The 12,811-nt window shown below is 64.6% G+C and overlaps 2 protein-coding genes across 4 annotated transcripts in view; both read right to left on the reverse strand.

Annotated features, from left to right (window-relative positions):
• Positions 1 to 688: 688 nt before the first annotated feature.
• RHBDL1 (rhomboid like 1) lies at positions 689 to 7,037 on the reverse strand. Its single transcript, XM_053992145.1, has 8 exons — positions 6,900 to 7,037; positions 4,686 to 4,844; positions 4,210 to 4,434; positions 3,505 to 3,653; positions 3,310 to 3,422; positions 2,956 to 3,056; positions 1,726 to 1,786; positions 689 to 1,654 (listed from the first exon to the last, which is right to left on the reverse strand). The coding sequence occupies exons 1-8, from the start codon at positions 6,936 to 6,938 to the stop codon at positions 1,383 to 1,385; spliced, it is 1,119 nt and encodes a 372-aa protein (XP_053848120.1). The 5' UTR covers positions 6,939 to 7,037; the 3' UTR covers positions 689 to 1,382.
• Positions 7,038 to 9,153: 2,116 nt separating this feature from the next.
• Positions 9,154 to 12,811, reverse strand: part of LOC128815397 (mitochondrial Rho GTPase 2) — a 45,735-nt gene continuing 42,077 nt past the window's right edge. For all 3 annotated transcript variants that reach the window (XM_053992105.1, XM_053992103.1, XM_053992104.1), the window contains 2 exons: positions 12,490 to 12,692; positions 9,154 to 10,918 (listed from right to left, as the gene is read on the reverse strand). In XM_053992105.1, coding sequence (XP_053848080.1) covers positions 10,801 to 10,918; positions 12,490 to 12,692 — 321 coding nt within the window. In that variant the 3' untranslated portion in view covers positions 9,154 to 10,800. The remainder of the gene's footprint in view (positions 10,919 to 12,489; positions 12,693 to 12,811) is intronic.

A 12,811-nucleotide genomic window follows, 5' to 3' on the forward strand; every position in this document is an offset into this window, starting at 1 on the left:
GTATATTAAGGGCGTGGTCTGTCAGGCAGGGGGTAGGGAAGGGGCGCGCTGTGGGGGCGGGGCTAATGGGCGTGGTCAGCGACGAGTGGGCGTGGCCTGGGTGTGGTTCATGGGTGGGGATGATGGATGCAGGGGATTGGGGTGCGGTTTATGGGTTTGATGGGGTTTGATGGGAGGAGGGCGCACGGAGGGGCGCGGGAGGATGGATGAGGGGCCTGGCTGGATGGGATGGGGTGAAAAGGGGGGCTGGGGGCGTGCGAGTCCAGGGGGGCGCCGACATGGAGCTGATAGGGGTGGGGTCCGGGGGCCCCGATGTGGGGTGGGTGTGAATAGAGGGCTGGGGGTGCAGGGGCAGGGCTGTGAGTGGGGCGGGCTCGGCTGCCTGCTGCCAGCGCCGGGTGCGCTGCGGCGGGCGGGGCCGGATGGGCCGGGGGTGGTCTCAGTGCTGCAGCCCCCCCCCCCGCACCCATGTGCCCCCCGCGCTGCCAGCCCCGCGGCGCTCGGCCGGGTGCCGCTCCACTTATCCCGGAGTTTTCTGCTCCAGTAAGTCCCGACCCCGGCTGTGCCCGCCCCGCCCCGCCGTGCCCCCCGCCCCCCGGGCCAGACAGCCCCGGCACCCGCGCTGCTTCCCATCAGGGATGGGGGGCACCCCCAAAACCCCCTCCCCCGATAGAGACACGAGCCCCCGCAGTGTGCAAAATATTTATTTATACTTCAAAAAGGTCTGGGGGGGGGGGTTAGAGCGGGGACCCCCCCGCGCCCCCATCCCGAGGCCAGCCCCGCGTCCCGGGAGGGCGGCTGGCAGCAAAGCGGGGGGGCCGGGGCGCGGGGAGGGGGGGCTGTGCCGCCGAGGGCACTGCCAAAATGAGTTGTGCCGGTCTCAGCTGATTCCTGCCGGGCTCTCCCCATATCCTTGTTTTTTTTTTTTTTTTAAATCCTCTTTCTTTTATTTATATTTATTTTGGCATAGAAAAATAAATCGCTCCTCTTTTGGCACCAGTCCTTCGCGTGAAAGTGCAGGTCCTGGGGGGCAGCGAAGCGGCCCCCACCCTGGAAAGGGGGTACGGGAGCCAGCGGGGGGGTCCCCCTGCTCCGGCTCCTTCCCGAGGGGCACGCTCCGAGCCCTGCGGGCACCCCGGGGGGGTTGGCGATGCCGGGGCAGGGCTGAAGCATCCTTTGGGGACGGGGCTACAGCGGGGGGGGGGGCGGCAGGGGACACCGGGGGGGCGCAGCCCGGGGCGGGGGGCGGCGCGTTCGCTAGCACCGAGGGGACAGGCGGGCGGGGGGTGGCCTGTCCCCATGTCACGCGCGGGGACCCCCCCCCAGCCCCTCCGCCGGGCTTGGAAAACAAATCAACCGCAGGGTCGGGGCGAGGGGGCGGGCTACGGCGGGGGGGGGATCTGTGCCCCCAGCAGGTCGTAGGCGAAGATATTCCAGAAGACGGCGAAGAGCAGGAAGGTGCCGTAGGACAGCAGCAGCACCCACCAGCCGCACTGGTCCTGCAGGCTCTCCTCGTAGCTGCGTAGGATGGTCAGCCCCATGCTGATGCCCACGATGGCCCCCGCCAGGTGCGCCATGAAGCTGGGCTGCGGGCCCGAGGCCGGCAGCGGCGGCGAGAAGCGGAGCCAGACGGCGCGACCGACCTCGGAGCTCACTGCGGGACAGGCGGGAGCTGCTGAGCCCGCCCCGGGGCCCGCACGGCCGGGGGGCGGGGGCGGTACTCACTGCACACCAGCGCCAGCACCATCCGCAGCAGCTTGTAGGGACAGCGCATCCCGGCCCAGTTCTGCGGGAAGGGGAGGGATGGATGGATGGTGGATGGATGGATGGATGGATGGATGGATGGATGGATGGATGATGGACGGATGGATGGATGATGGATGGATGGATGGATGGATGATGGATGGATGGATGATGGATGGATGGATGGATGGATGGATGGATGGATGGATGGATGGATGGATGATGGACGGATGGATGGATGGATGGATGGATGGATGATGGATGGATGGATGGATGGATGGATGATGGATGGATGGACGGATGATGGATGGATGGATGGATGGATGGATGGATGGATGGATGGATGATGGATGGATGGGTGGATGGATGGATGGATGGATGGATGATGGATGGATGGGTGGATGATGGATGGATGGGTGGATGGATGGATGGATGGATGGATGATGGATGGATGGGTGGATGGATGGATGATGGATGGATGATGGATGGATGGATGGATGATGGATGGATGGGTGGATGGATGAATGGATGGATGGATGGATGGATGGATGATGGATGGATGGGTGGATGGATGGATGGATGGATGATGGATGGATGGATGGATGGGTGGATGGATGGATGATGGACGGATGATGGATGGATGGGTGGATGGATGGATGATGGATGGATGATGGATGGATGGATGGATGGATGGATGGATGGGTGGATGGATGAATGGATGGATGGATGATGGACGGATGGATGGATGGATGGATGGATGATGGATGGATGGATGGATGGATGGATGGATGGATGGATGGATGATGGATGGATGATGGATGGATGGATGGATGGATGATGGATGGATGGATGGATGCTCCATGGAGCAATGCTCCAGCACTGAGGTGGGGGCTGCTGCCAGAGCCCCTGGAGTGCCCCATGGAGCCCCCTCAGGCCCGTGCTCCTCCCCACCCACACCCACCCCATGATGCCACCCAAGATGGTCCCTCTGTGCCACCCCTAGTGCCACCTCACAGCATCCCCCACCAGTGCTGCCCACCCCACAGTGCCAGCCACCCCATGGCATACCCCCACAACGTCCCACCACCATGCCCAACCTGCAGACAGCTCCTATCCCCATTGTCACCCCATGGCATCCCCCACTGTGCTGCCCACCCTACAAAGTCATCCACCCCTGTCCCCCCTTCTGTGTCCCCTTGTCCCCTGGCTGACCATGACGACGTTGGCGAGGTGAGCAGAGCAGAGGGCGTAGACCCCCCCTGAGCCCCCGACCAGGGGGGCTCTCATGTCCGTGATGGAGACGGTGAGGGAGCCTGGGGGCACAGACGGGGCTTAGCATGGGGTCTCGCCCCCACAGCATTAATGAATTACTGTCTACATTAATTAATTACAGCCTGCATTGCCCCCCAGCCCCTGGCCAAGGGGTGTTGGCACTGCAGGGCGGCAGCCAGCAGAGCCCAGCATCCCCACCAAACTCGGCGTGCACCTCCCCGTGCCCCCCCAGGCTGGTTACAGGGACCGATGGGGGGGGATGGGGACAGTCCCCCGCTCCCGGGGAGCACCCACCTGCCAGGACCCCGGCCAGGTAGAGGAAGCTGATGCGCAGGATGCCGTGCACCATCTCCAGGGGCACCCCGATCATCAGCTGCAGGAGGGCGTTGAACCCCAGCTGCTCCAGCCTGCCCAGGCACAGGAGGGGACAGGCTCAGCCTGCACAGCCCCCGGGGTGTCCCCAGTGTCCCCCCCCCCGGCAGGACCTACCCCACGTGCATGAACATGTAGGTGAGGAAGCGCCAGGCGCGCGCCCGGTGCCCGGGGTGATAGACCAGGGGGCTCTTCATGTACTCGGGGTGGTAGGTCTGCAGCACCCACTTGTTCAGCCGGGCCCCGTAGCACAGGAACACGATGATCTGTGACAAACCCCGTGGTTGTCACCCCCCTTCACCCCACATCTGAGCCCCACAAGGGCACCAGGATGTCACAGCTGGGGTCACCCATCCCCACTGCCCTGGCTCTGAGTCCCACATGTGGGCACAAGGACATCACAGCTGGGGTCACCCGTTCCTTCTGCCCTGGATCTAAGCCTCTCCATGGGTCCCATCCATGGGCACAAGAACATCACGACTGGGGTCACCCTTCCACCTCTGTCCGGGGTCTCAGCGCCACCATGGACACCAGGACATCACAACGAGGGTCACCCAAACCTTCACCCCATATCTGAGCCCCTCTGTGGGCACCAGAACATCACGACTGGGGCCACCCAGCCCCACTGCCCCAGGTCTGAGTCACCCACGTGGGCACAAAGATGTCACATCCAGGGTCACACATCCCTTCATGTCAGCTCTGTGCACACTAGGAGCTCACAGCCAGGCTCACCCATCCTGCCCACCCCGAGTCTGATCCCTGCCCAGGTCCCCGGGACCCTCCAGCCAGGACGAGCTGGGCGCCGCCCGCCCGTGCCCGTACCTGGGTGAGGGTGACGGCTGCCATGAAGACGGGGGGCGGGCAGGTGCGGTGCTGGTAGAAGTACCAGCGCCGGTCCATCTCGCAGGGCAGGATCTCGTAGGCCACGTAGCGGACGAAGCGTTTGTAGATGCCGAGGCCGGTCTCGTCCAGCAGGACGTCGCGGGGCAGCGCCCGCTGCCCGTTGGCGATGGCGCGCTTGAAGCTGCTGGAGCGCTTGCTGCTGATCTGCGGAGAGAGGCCGCGCCCGCGGGGGCCGCGGGGGCAGCTCGGGACGCCCGGCCTGGGGCCACCCCCTGCCCCGCCACCCCCTCGTGCCACAGCCCGGACGGGCCACCCCGAGGCCGCGCCGCCATCCCGCGCCGGGGGAGACCCTGGGGACCGCCGGTGTCTGCCCCCCTCCCCAGGGGCACAGGGAGGTGCCCGGTGCCCACCCCGGGCTGGCACCCGCCCCGTCCCCGCGGCCGCCCGGCACTGACCAGGTCTACCAGCTCCTGGTAGCAGACCTGCCCCTCGTCGTTGCCCTGTGCCAGGGCCACCAGCATGTCGAGCTTGGCGGGGTCCAGGGGCAGCTCATGGCTGTGCACCAGGCTGGCGAACGTCTCCACGCCGATGAAGCCGGTGTTTTCGGGGTCGAGCTGTGGGGCACGGCACGGAGCATCACCGCGGTGCCGCGGCTGCGGCTCCCTGCTCGGCTGGGGACACCTCCTGGTGCCCTTGGTGCCTCACGCCCGGCTCCACGACACCTGTCCCTGCCTCTGCGAGGGACACGGCAGCCTGCAGCCACCCTGGAGCGTGCCCCGTGCGGTGCCCTGTGCCACGCTGCTGCCCCGTGCCGTGCCGGTGTCCCCGTCTCCCCGCGGCGCAGCCAACACTCTCCCACTCAGTTATTTCTCGCCGCCAGCAGCCTGCCAGCCAGGAAGCCACCAAGCTAAACACACGCGCAGCCCTGGCACCAGCCTCCTCCTCCTCCTCCTCCTCCTCCTCCTCTCCTCCTCCTCCCGCTCCTCCCGCCGCCCTTGCCGCCGGCCGCTGGCATCCACCGCGCCCTGGCCGGGGCACCCTTGTGCCATCCTCGGGGCTCCCAGAGCGGGCCGGGCACCCCGAGTCCTCCCGGGACAGCGCCCCACGGGCACCCAGCGCCACGGGGTGCCCGACATGGGACCGCTTATGGGGACAGAGAGCCCGGGATGGCACAGGAGGGTGGAGATGGGGAGAGGGCACCCACGGCCAGAGCACAGCCCCTGCAACCACCCTGAGGTGGTGTGGGGTTTGCTCCTTGCTCCTGCAGGGAGGGAAATGTGGGAGAGGAGCCTCATCCTTGTGGGATGGGCAGGAAAGGGAGTGCTTGGAACATGGGACCGTATCCCCACCGGGTGGGCACCCTGTCCCTCCCTGTTCCCCCGGCAGGAAACAGCCACAGCCTCTTTCCCAAGGGGGTTTGGCTGCCCGGAGCGGGGTGCAGGGAGGGATGAGGGGTGCAGGGAGGGATGGGGGGTGCAGGGAGGGATGAGGGGTGCAGGGAGGGATGAGGGGTGCAGGCTGCAGGGTGCAGGCAGCACCTGCAACTTCTCAGCAGCCGCCAGCCCATGGGAGCAGCCCCAGCCATGAGGGGCGGGAGCATCCTGGTGTCACCCGTCCCCCTGCCCCACACCCGTCACCCCACAGGCTCCACGTGTGTGTCATGCCGGGACCTGGCACACGCTGTCCCCACGCTGGCACACGCTGAGCCACCGGCCCCAAGAGCACCAAGAGCCCTGTCAGCAGCCAGGCAACCCCTTTCTGCTTCTGGGGTGCATGTCCCCCCAGCCCAACCTCACTGGCACCCTACAACCCCCCGGGAGGGCCCAATCCCCAGCCCCAGCCCTCCCAGCACTGCTCATTCCCGGGGAAGGTGCTGCTCGTTCCCGACGAGCTCGGGTTCACATGGAGTCCCTGTGCCCCAGGGTGGGGTGACATGGGGGACAGCACCGCGGCTCCTGGGCTGGGGGACTCAGCCAAGGTCACGGAAACAGCGGGGGGCGAGTGGGAGATCAGTTCATTTTCCTGACCCCCAGGAAATTCCTTCCCCGTGCCCAGGGGAGAGCTGCCAGCTGGGCCAGGGCTGGGTGGGGATGGAGGGACGAGGCGACGGAGCTCAAGGAGGGGCTGGTGGGGGCCGGGGGACGGCGGGTGGAAACCCCTCGAGGCCCCGTCGTGCCGCGAGCAGAGCCCCACGCCGCGCAGCGCTGATGCTCCACGGCCTCATCCCGCAATCAGGTCACGGGGATGGGTGCAGACCCCCCCCTCGCCGGCGGGACCGAGCCCGCGGCACCCCCGGGGCTCCATCCGGCACCCAAACCCCGCCGGCGGCGCTGGGGCTCCGTGCCCAGCACCCCTCGTCCTTGAGGGCGCACCGGGCAGGATCCGACCAGGAGCTGACGGAGGGAGAGGCCACAAGTGAGATGAGTCGCACGTTCTCAGCGGCACAAGGCGGGGGATCCCCCAGGGCGGTGATGAGGGGCACCGAGGGACGCTGGCGGGGGTTGGCACTGCCGCGGTGGCCGCCCTGAGTGGGCAGCGCTGCCCGCTGCGCGCCAGCCGTGCCCGGTGCGTGCGAGCATCCCCGCCCGTAGCGATGGCCGGTGTCCGGCGGCCCCCCCCCCCCCCGCCGAGCGCAGCCCGGTGCCCGGTGCCCCCCCGGGCGGCCTCACCTGCTCCTGGATGAGCTGCAGCAGGGAGCTCCTGTCCATGCACCCGGCGGGCTGAGGGCTCCGCCGCTCCCCCGCGCCCGGGGCCGGCGAGCCGGGCAGGGGAGCGGCGCGGGCGGCGGGGGCGGCGGCGGGGGCGGCTCTCCCCGCCAGCCCCGCGTTGCGGCGGGCCCGGGAGCGAGCGGCGAGCGGCGGCGCCGGGAGCCGCCGATGGCAGCGGGGCGACGGCGGCGGCGGGGGCGGGAGCGGAGCCGAGCGGAGCCGCCCCCGCCGCAGCGCGCGGCGCAGCGCCCCCCCCTCCCGCACCCCCCGCCGCCACCGCCGCGCGGGGAACCGGGACCCGCCCCGCCCCGCCCCGCCCCGCCGGCAGCGCCGGGACACGGCCCACGGCACGGGCAGAGAGCCGACACCCGGTGCTCGCAGCGTGGGATGGTGCCGGCATCCCGGGACGGCTGTGGACATCCCGGTACAGGTGCATCCCGGTATGGGAATCTGCATCCCGGTACAGGTACCCACATCCCGGTACAGGTATCTGCATCCTGGTAGAGGTACCTGCATCCCAGTACTGGTACCCACATCCCAATATGGTAACTGCATCCTGGCATGATACCTGCATCCCAGTGTGGTATCTACATCCCAGTAAGGCACTCCCATCCCAGTACTGGTACCCACATCCTGGCCCAGTTCCTGCCTCCCAGAAAGGCTCTGTGCATCCTGCTGGGGATACCTGCACCCTGCTCCCCGTGTTCCAGAGCTAGTATCACATCCTGGTACGGGACCTGGGTCCTGCTGTGATCTCTGTGTCCCAGGACAGAGTCTGCATCCTGTAATGGGAACTTATATTCCATTTCCAGTACTGCACCCCAATACAGGTACATGTATTCCTGTACCCACATCCTGGTACATGGTTTTGCAGCTGCACCCTGCTAGAGGAATCCATATCCTGGTACAGTACCAGCATCCAGAATGGACATCAGCATCCCAGAATGGACATCAACACCCCAGAATGGCCACCAGCATGCCAGCACCAGGTACCTGCTGAATCTGGCACAGGTGACTGCAAACATCCCCTCCATCCTGACCCTGCACCCACAGGCCAGCACAGTCCAGGTACATCCCCCATGGCACAGAGGCCACAGAGCCTCCACTGCACTCCCTGCCCCAGCACAGTGCCCATGGGACAGCCTGGCACTGGGTCCCTCTATGGGCACCTCTATGGGACGTACCCAGTGTCACCCAGGCCGGGCTCCCTGGGATCCCCAGGCAGGGCAGGGGTGTCCCCAGGACCCATCCCTGGTACCGTCCTCACTTCCCAGAGCAACGGCTCAGCCCCATTGAGCTCTGGGCTCCCCAGCCCTAGCAGGCTCCTTCCCCGGGGACTGTGTGTAGCCACGGCTGGGGTCCCGTGGCCCTGGCACGCGTGTGCCCTGCCCCACAGCTGTGTCTGTCCCAGCACAGCGCCCGTGCCCCGCACACCAGTGCTATTAATACCCACCAGGGCACGTGGGCCCACAGCTCCCGTGGGATCCAGCCTGGTTTGGAGTCACCAGGGAGCACCGCGTGTCCCATCCGCCTTGGGATCGCCTCCTCTGCTGGCATGGCAGTACGGCTGTGTCCCTCTCCAACCCTGTCCCCTGGCTGGCCATGTGGGAAGGGCCTCCTCTCCCACCCCACAGCCCAGAGGGATCCCCCCTCATGTGGGAGCAGTCCGACCCCATCCAGTGCCAGTGCAAGGCTCTGGAAAATCCTTTTCTCCGGCTGCGCCCACATTCCCTGTGCCCAGCGCCCGTGGCTGAGGCTGCAGAGACAGAAATAGCTGAGGGAAAAGCTGCCATGGGAAAACAGGAGCAGGGAGGGGAGGTGGCACAGCCCTGGGAGCTGCGGGTGCAGGGGGAAAGTGTCTGCAGGGAAGTGGGGAGCCCCAAACCTCACACGGGGACGGGCACAGAGATCCACAGCTCCCAGGGCAGCTGAAGCTCTCGCTTCCCATGGATCCCGGGCAGAGAACCACGGGATCCATCACCTCCTTCCCCGCCTCCCCACCCAGGCTGGCACTTGTACAAGGATCTGTGTCCCCAAGCACCAAGGAGTCCTGGCCAGCCCCAAGCCTCATCCTACCACACCAGGCCCTAAATCCCAGGAACTGCCCTCAAACGGGGCAGCCCAGGCTCTCGGGGTGGCCCTGCTCCCACTGCAGCCCCAGAGGCCTGTGCAGCCCGGGCAGGGTCCTGCTCCCCAGGTGACACAGGACACGGCGTGCAAGCACAAGGTCTGTAAAAATTTATTTTGCTGTAGAGAACAAACCTAAAACATTACAGCTCCAGCAGATGTGGAGCAGGGAGACACCAGGCACGGGCCTGGCTGGCAGAGCCACGCATGGTGGGCACAGAGAAGGACACTGAACACGAGGGATGTGGCCCTGGCAGTGCCAGGGACCAGAGGCCAGCAGTGAGTGCGTGCCCGACTGGCAGAGCAGCTCCAGCGCAGGCAGGGACACGCGGCTGGCCAGCCCTGGGGACAGCAGGATGGGGACACCTCCCTGGGGCTGTCCCTGGGAGACACCAGTGCTGCCCTGTGATTTCTCCATCCCCTTGCTGGCTCCAGGCCATGATAAAACATTTAAATAGACAAAACAGAGAAAAAGCAGCTCTGGGTGCTACCTAGGTGCTCCCCCACAGCTGCCCAGAAAGTGCAACCCTGAGAGTGCTGGGGAAGGCCAGGCTGGTGCCAGGGCCAGGCTGGTGGCACGGCCAGGGCTCATCCAGGCTCCCCTGGGAGGACAGGAAGGCAGGGATGGGTGCTGGCCTTGCTCTTTGGGACTTGCAGACAGGGACACTGTGGGGCTTTGGCCCCAGTGGGTGCCGAGCTCAGTCCCAGCAGCTGAAACCAGCTCAGGTATAAGCAGGGCACAGGAAACAGGACAGGAAGAAGCTTCCAGTGGTGCCAGGAGATGCAATGCCCGGAGCCTCACATGCTGGATAGAGCCCCACAGAGGGGACAGCAGGTCACAGGGCCCACCTAGGGCACAGTGTGGCACCAGCTCAGTGATGGCACTGCCAGGGAAAGACTGGGCACACAGTGGGCATCCAACGCCCTCCCAGTCCTTACCAGGGCTCCCAGAGGCCTGCAAATACTGGTGGCCATGAATACTGGTGGCCAGGGGTGGGGAGGGGACAGGCCAAACACGAGGCAGGAAAGGAGGGCGGATGGACCCGGAGCCTGGCACGCTGCAGGACTCACGAGATTTTTGTGTAGAAACAACAGAAAGGAGCTCAGGACAAACCCTGGTTGTCACTGTCCCCCCTCAGCCCAGGACAGCTGTGTCCCAGCAGGAGGGGCCAGGCCTGACCCCACACACTGGGGCTGGGGGGGTCAGTGCCTGGCCCTCCCTCCCCAGCTGCCTTTGCCAGCGCTGGCTGAGGGAAACCGGGACAGGAGATGGAGCTGTGCCCCAGGGAGCTGCAGCCATGAGCTCATTTGACAGCTCAGCTGCTGCTGGAGCTCCCAGAGGCCCCGGGAGCATTGTACCCTCCAGAATTGAGGGCACCAGAACAGCCCTCAGCGGAGGGGATGTGCCCAGTCCAACAGACACCGAAACACTCATGTTTGAGCTTAAAAACAAGCGTTAAAAAAACCGAACAGAATAAAAGATGAGGGTGATCCTCCAGCTGCTGGCGAGGCAGAGCTCTCCTGGCAGAGCTGCCTGCCCTGTGGCCACAGGGGCCAGGAGGCCACAGGGTGAGGCAGGCCGGTGCCAGGGCTGGATCCTGCTGGTGCTGAGAGGTCTGGCTTCACTGGTCCTGCAGTCCAGGCTGGGGCAAAGGAGGATTTCCTACCGGGGCCCGCTTGAGGCGGGGCCCCTCTGGGGGAGCTGGTGTCACAGGGACGGAGTGGGGAGTGGCTCTCATTTGTTCTTGGCCAGCAGGCGGTACAGGGTGAAGCCCACCAGCGCAGTCACCGCCGCCCCCAGCGCCACCCGCAGCCAGAAGGATGCGACTCCCAGCTCCACGGCGTTCAGGTGGCTGCAAGCAAACACAGGAGAGGCCGGTGAGTGTGGCTGTCCCGGTGCTCCCACCCTCACAGGGAGGCTGGGGGTGCCAGGGGGTGAGCCCAGCACAGGGGGGAACAGCCCAGTGAGAATCTGAGAGATTCCCCGTCCCTGCAAGCGGAGCTCTCGTCACCTGGCATCACCATCAAGCCAAGGGAGGGCTGTGGGACGGATGTGGCTGTCCCCTCCCCTGCCCTGGAAACAGCTCTCCAACACCTAAATAATTATACAGGTATCTGCCTTTCTAGGTCAAGCTGCCTTTCCAACTCCCAGTGCACGGAGAGCCGGGATGCCACCATGGGGACACTGGTGACAGGGACCAAAGGGCAGCGAGGGACAGGGCCTGGTGCTGCCCCAGTGTACACATTCCCCTCCCAAACACGTGCTGTCCTGCACTAACGTGCTCCTCTCCTCTCTCTCCCTCCATCCATAATTCATTCCCCACTACATCGGGGGAGCACAGCCAATCCCCGGCCCTCCATTACGCTGTTATTTATTTATACCACATACCCTAAGATATATTAAGAATATTTAAATTTTAATACTGCAGAGGGGAGAAAAAAAAAAAAAAAAGCGCGTCAGCTCTAAAAATAAAGTTGTTTATTGAAAAGAAGCTGGAGGGAAAACTACTCACTAGTAATCCCATCCTGCCTTCCAACGCTCCCACACGCTCTCCCCGCCAGGGCTCGGCCCCTGGAGCTGTGCTCGCCCTTCCCAGCCCTGGAGCAGAGTGATTCCACTCACAGGGATCCTCCTCCCTTCCCACAGCTCCCCTCACCTCCTGTGACCAGCCTGGTGCTGTCCTACCCCGTCCCAGCCCCTCTGGGGTGCAGTTCCTCCCAGAGAGAGGCCATGTGACAGAGGTCTTGCTTCACTGACCTCTTTTTCAGTCTGATCCATCTCATCAGGAGAAAATAGCTGCCACCCCCCACGCCCCCCCCGTGGGCCTTGGCAAACTAAGCTGGCTACTCCTCTTCAGCATTTTTTATCTTAGGCTTCAAAAATAAACACTCCTGTGGCAGGATCTATCTACTAAATCTGCCAGAGACATACACACAGGCAGAAGAAAACCTCCCCCCTCTGCAATTAGAAGAACAAGTGGCTTTTCTGTTTCAATTATTTGTATAAGCAGATCACAGAATCACAGAACCCTGGAATGGTGTGATTGGAAAGGAACCTTAAAGCTCATCTCATCCCAAACCCTGCCATGTCTAGGGACACCTTCCACTGTCCCAGGCTGCTCCAAGCCCTGTCCAGCCTGGCCTTGGGCACTGCCAGGGATCCAGAGACAGCCACAGCTGCTCTGGGCACCCTGTGCCAGGGCCTGCCCACCCTGCCAGGGAACAATTCCTTCCCAATATCCCATCTAATCTTGTTCTCCTTCAGCTTAAGGCCATCCCCTCTTGTCCTGTCACTGCATGCCCTAGATGACACCAAAAGCTGCAGAGAAACCAAAGCAAAAGCAATATGGCAGAGGCAGGCTGGGACACAGCCCCCTCCCCAGGCTGTGCTCCCACCAGAGCCCCCCCATGGAAGGATACTAACGGGAAGGTGGCTGCAGTGGCCAGTTTGGTGTAGACAGCGGTGCTGGGTGGTCCCTGGCTGTGGCAGGAGAAGAGGAAGGGTGGAGGGAGGCAGTGCTTGTAGCAGAACTCAGCTGGGAAGAGCCCTGGCTGCTGGCTGGCTTCTGGCAGGTCTGTCTTGGAGGCCACGAAGACACAGGGGATCTGGCTGTCCACGTAATGTTGCTGCAGAGAGAGAAACCCCAGTGAGGGGTTAAGGACCAACCCCTGGCAGAGGCGGGGCTGCCATGAAGGCTGACGTCCCCCAGGCCTCTGGTGAAGTCAAACAGGACCCCTGTGGTTGC

Source organism: Vidua macroura, chromosome 16 (genome assembly GCF_024509145.1).
Source record: "Vidua macroura isolate BioBank_ID:100142 chromosome 16, ASM2450914v1, whole genome shotgun sequence".
Lineage (NCBI taxonomy): Eukaryota > Metazoa > Chordata > Aves > Passeriformes > Viduidae > Vidua > Vidua macroura.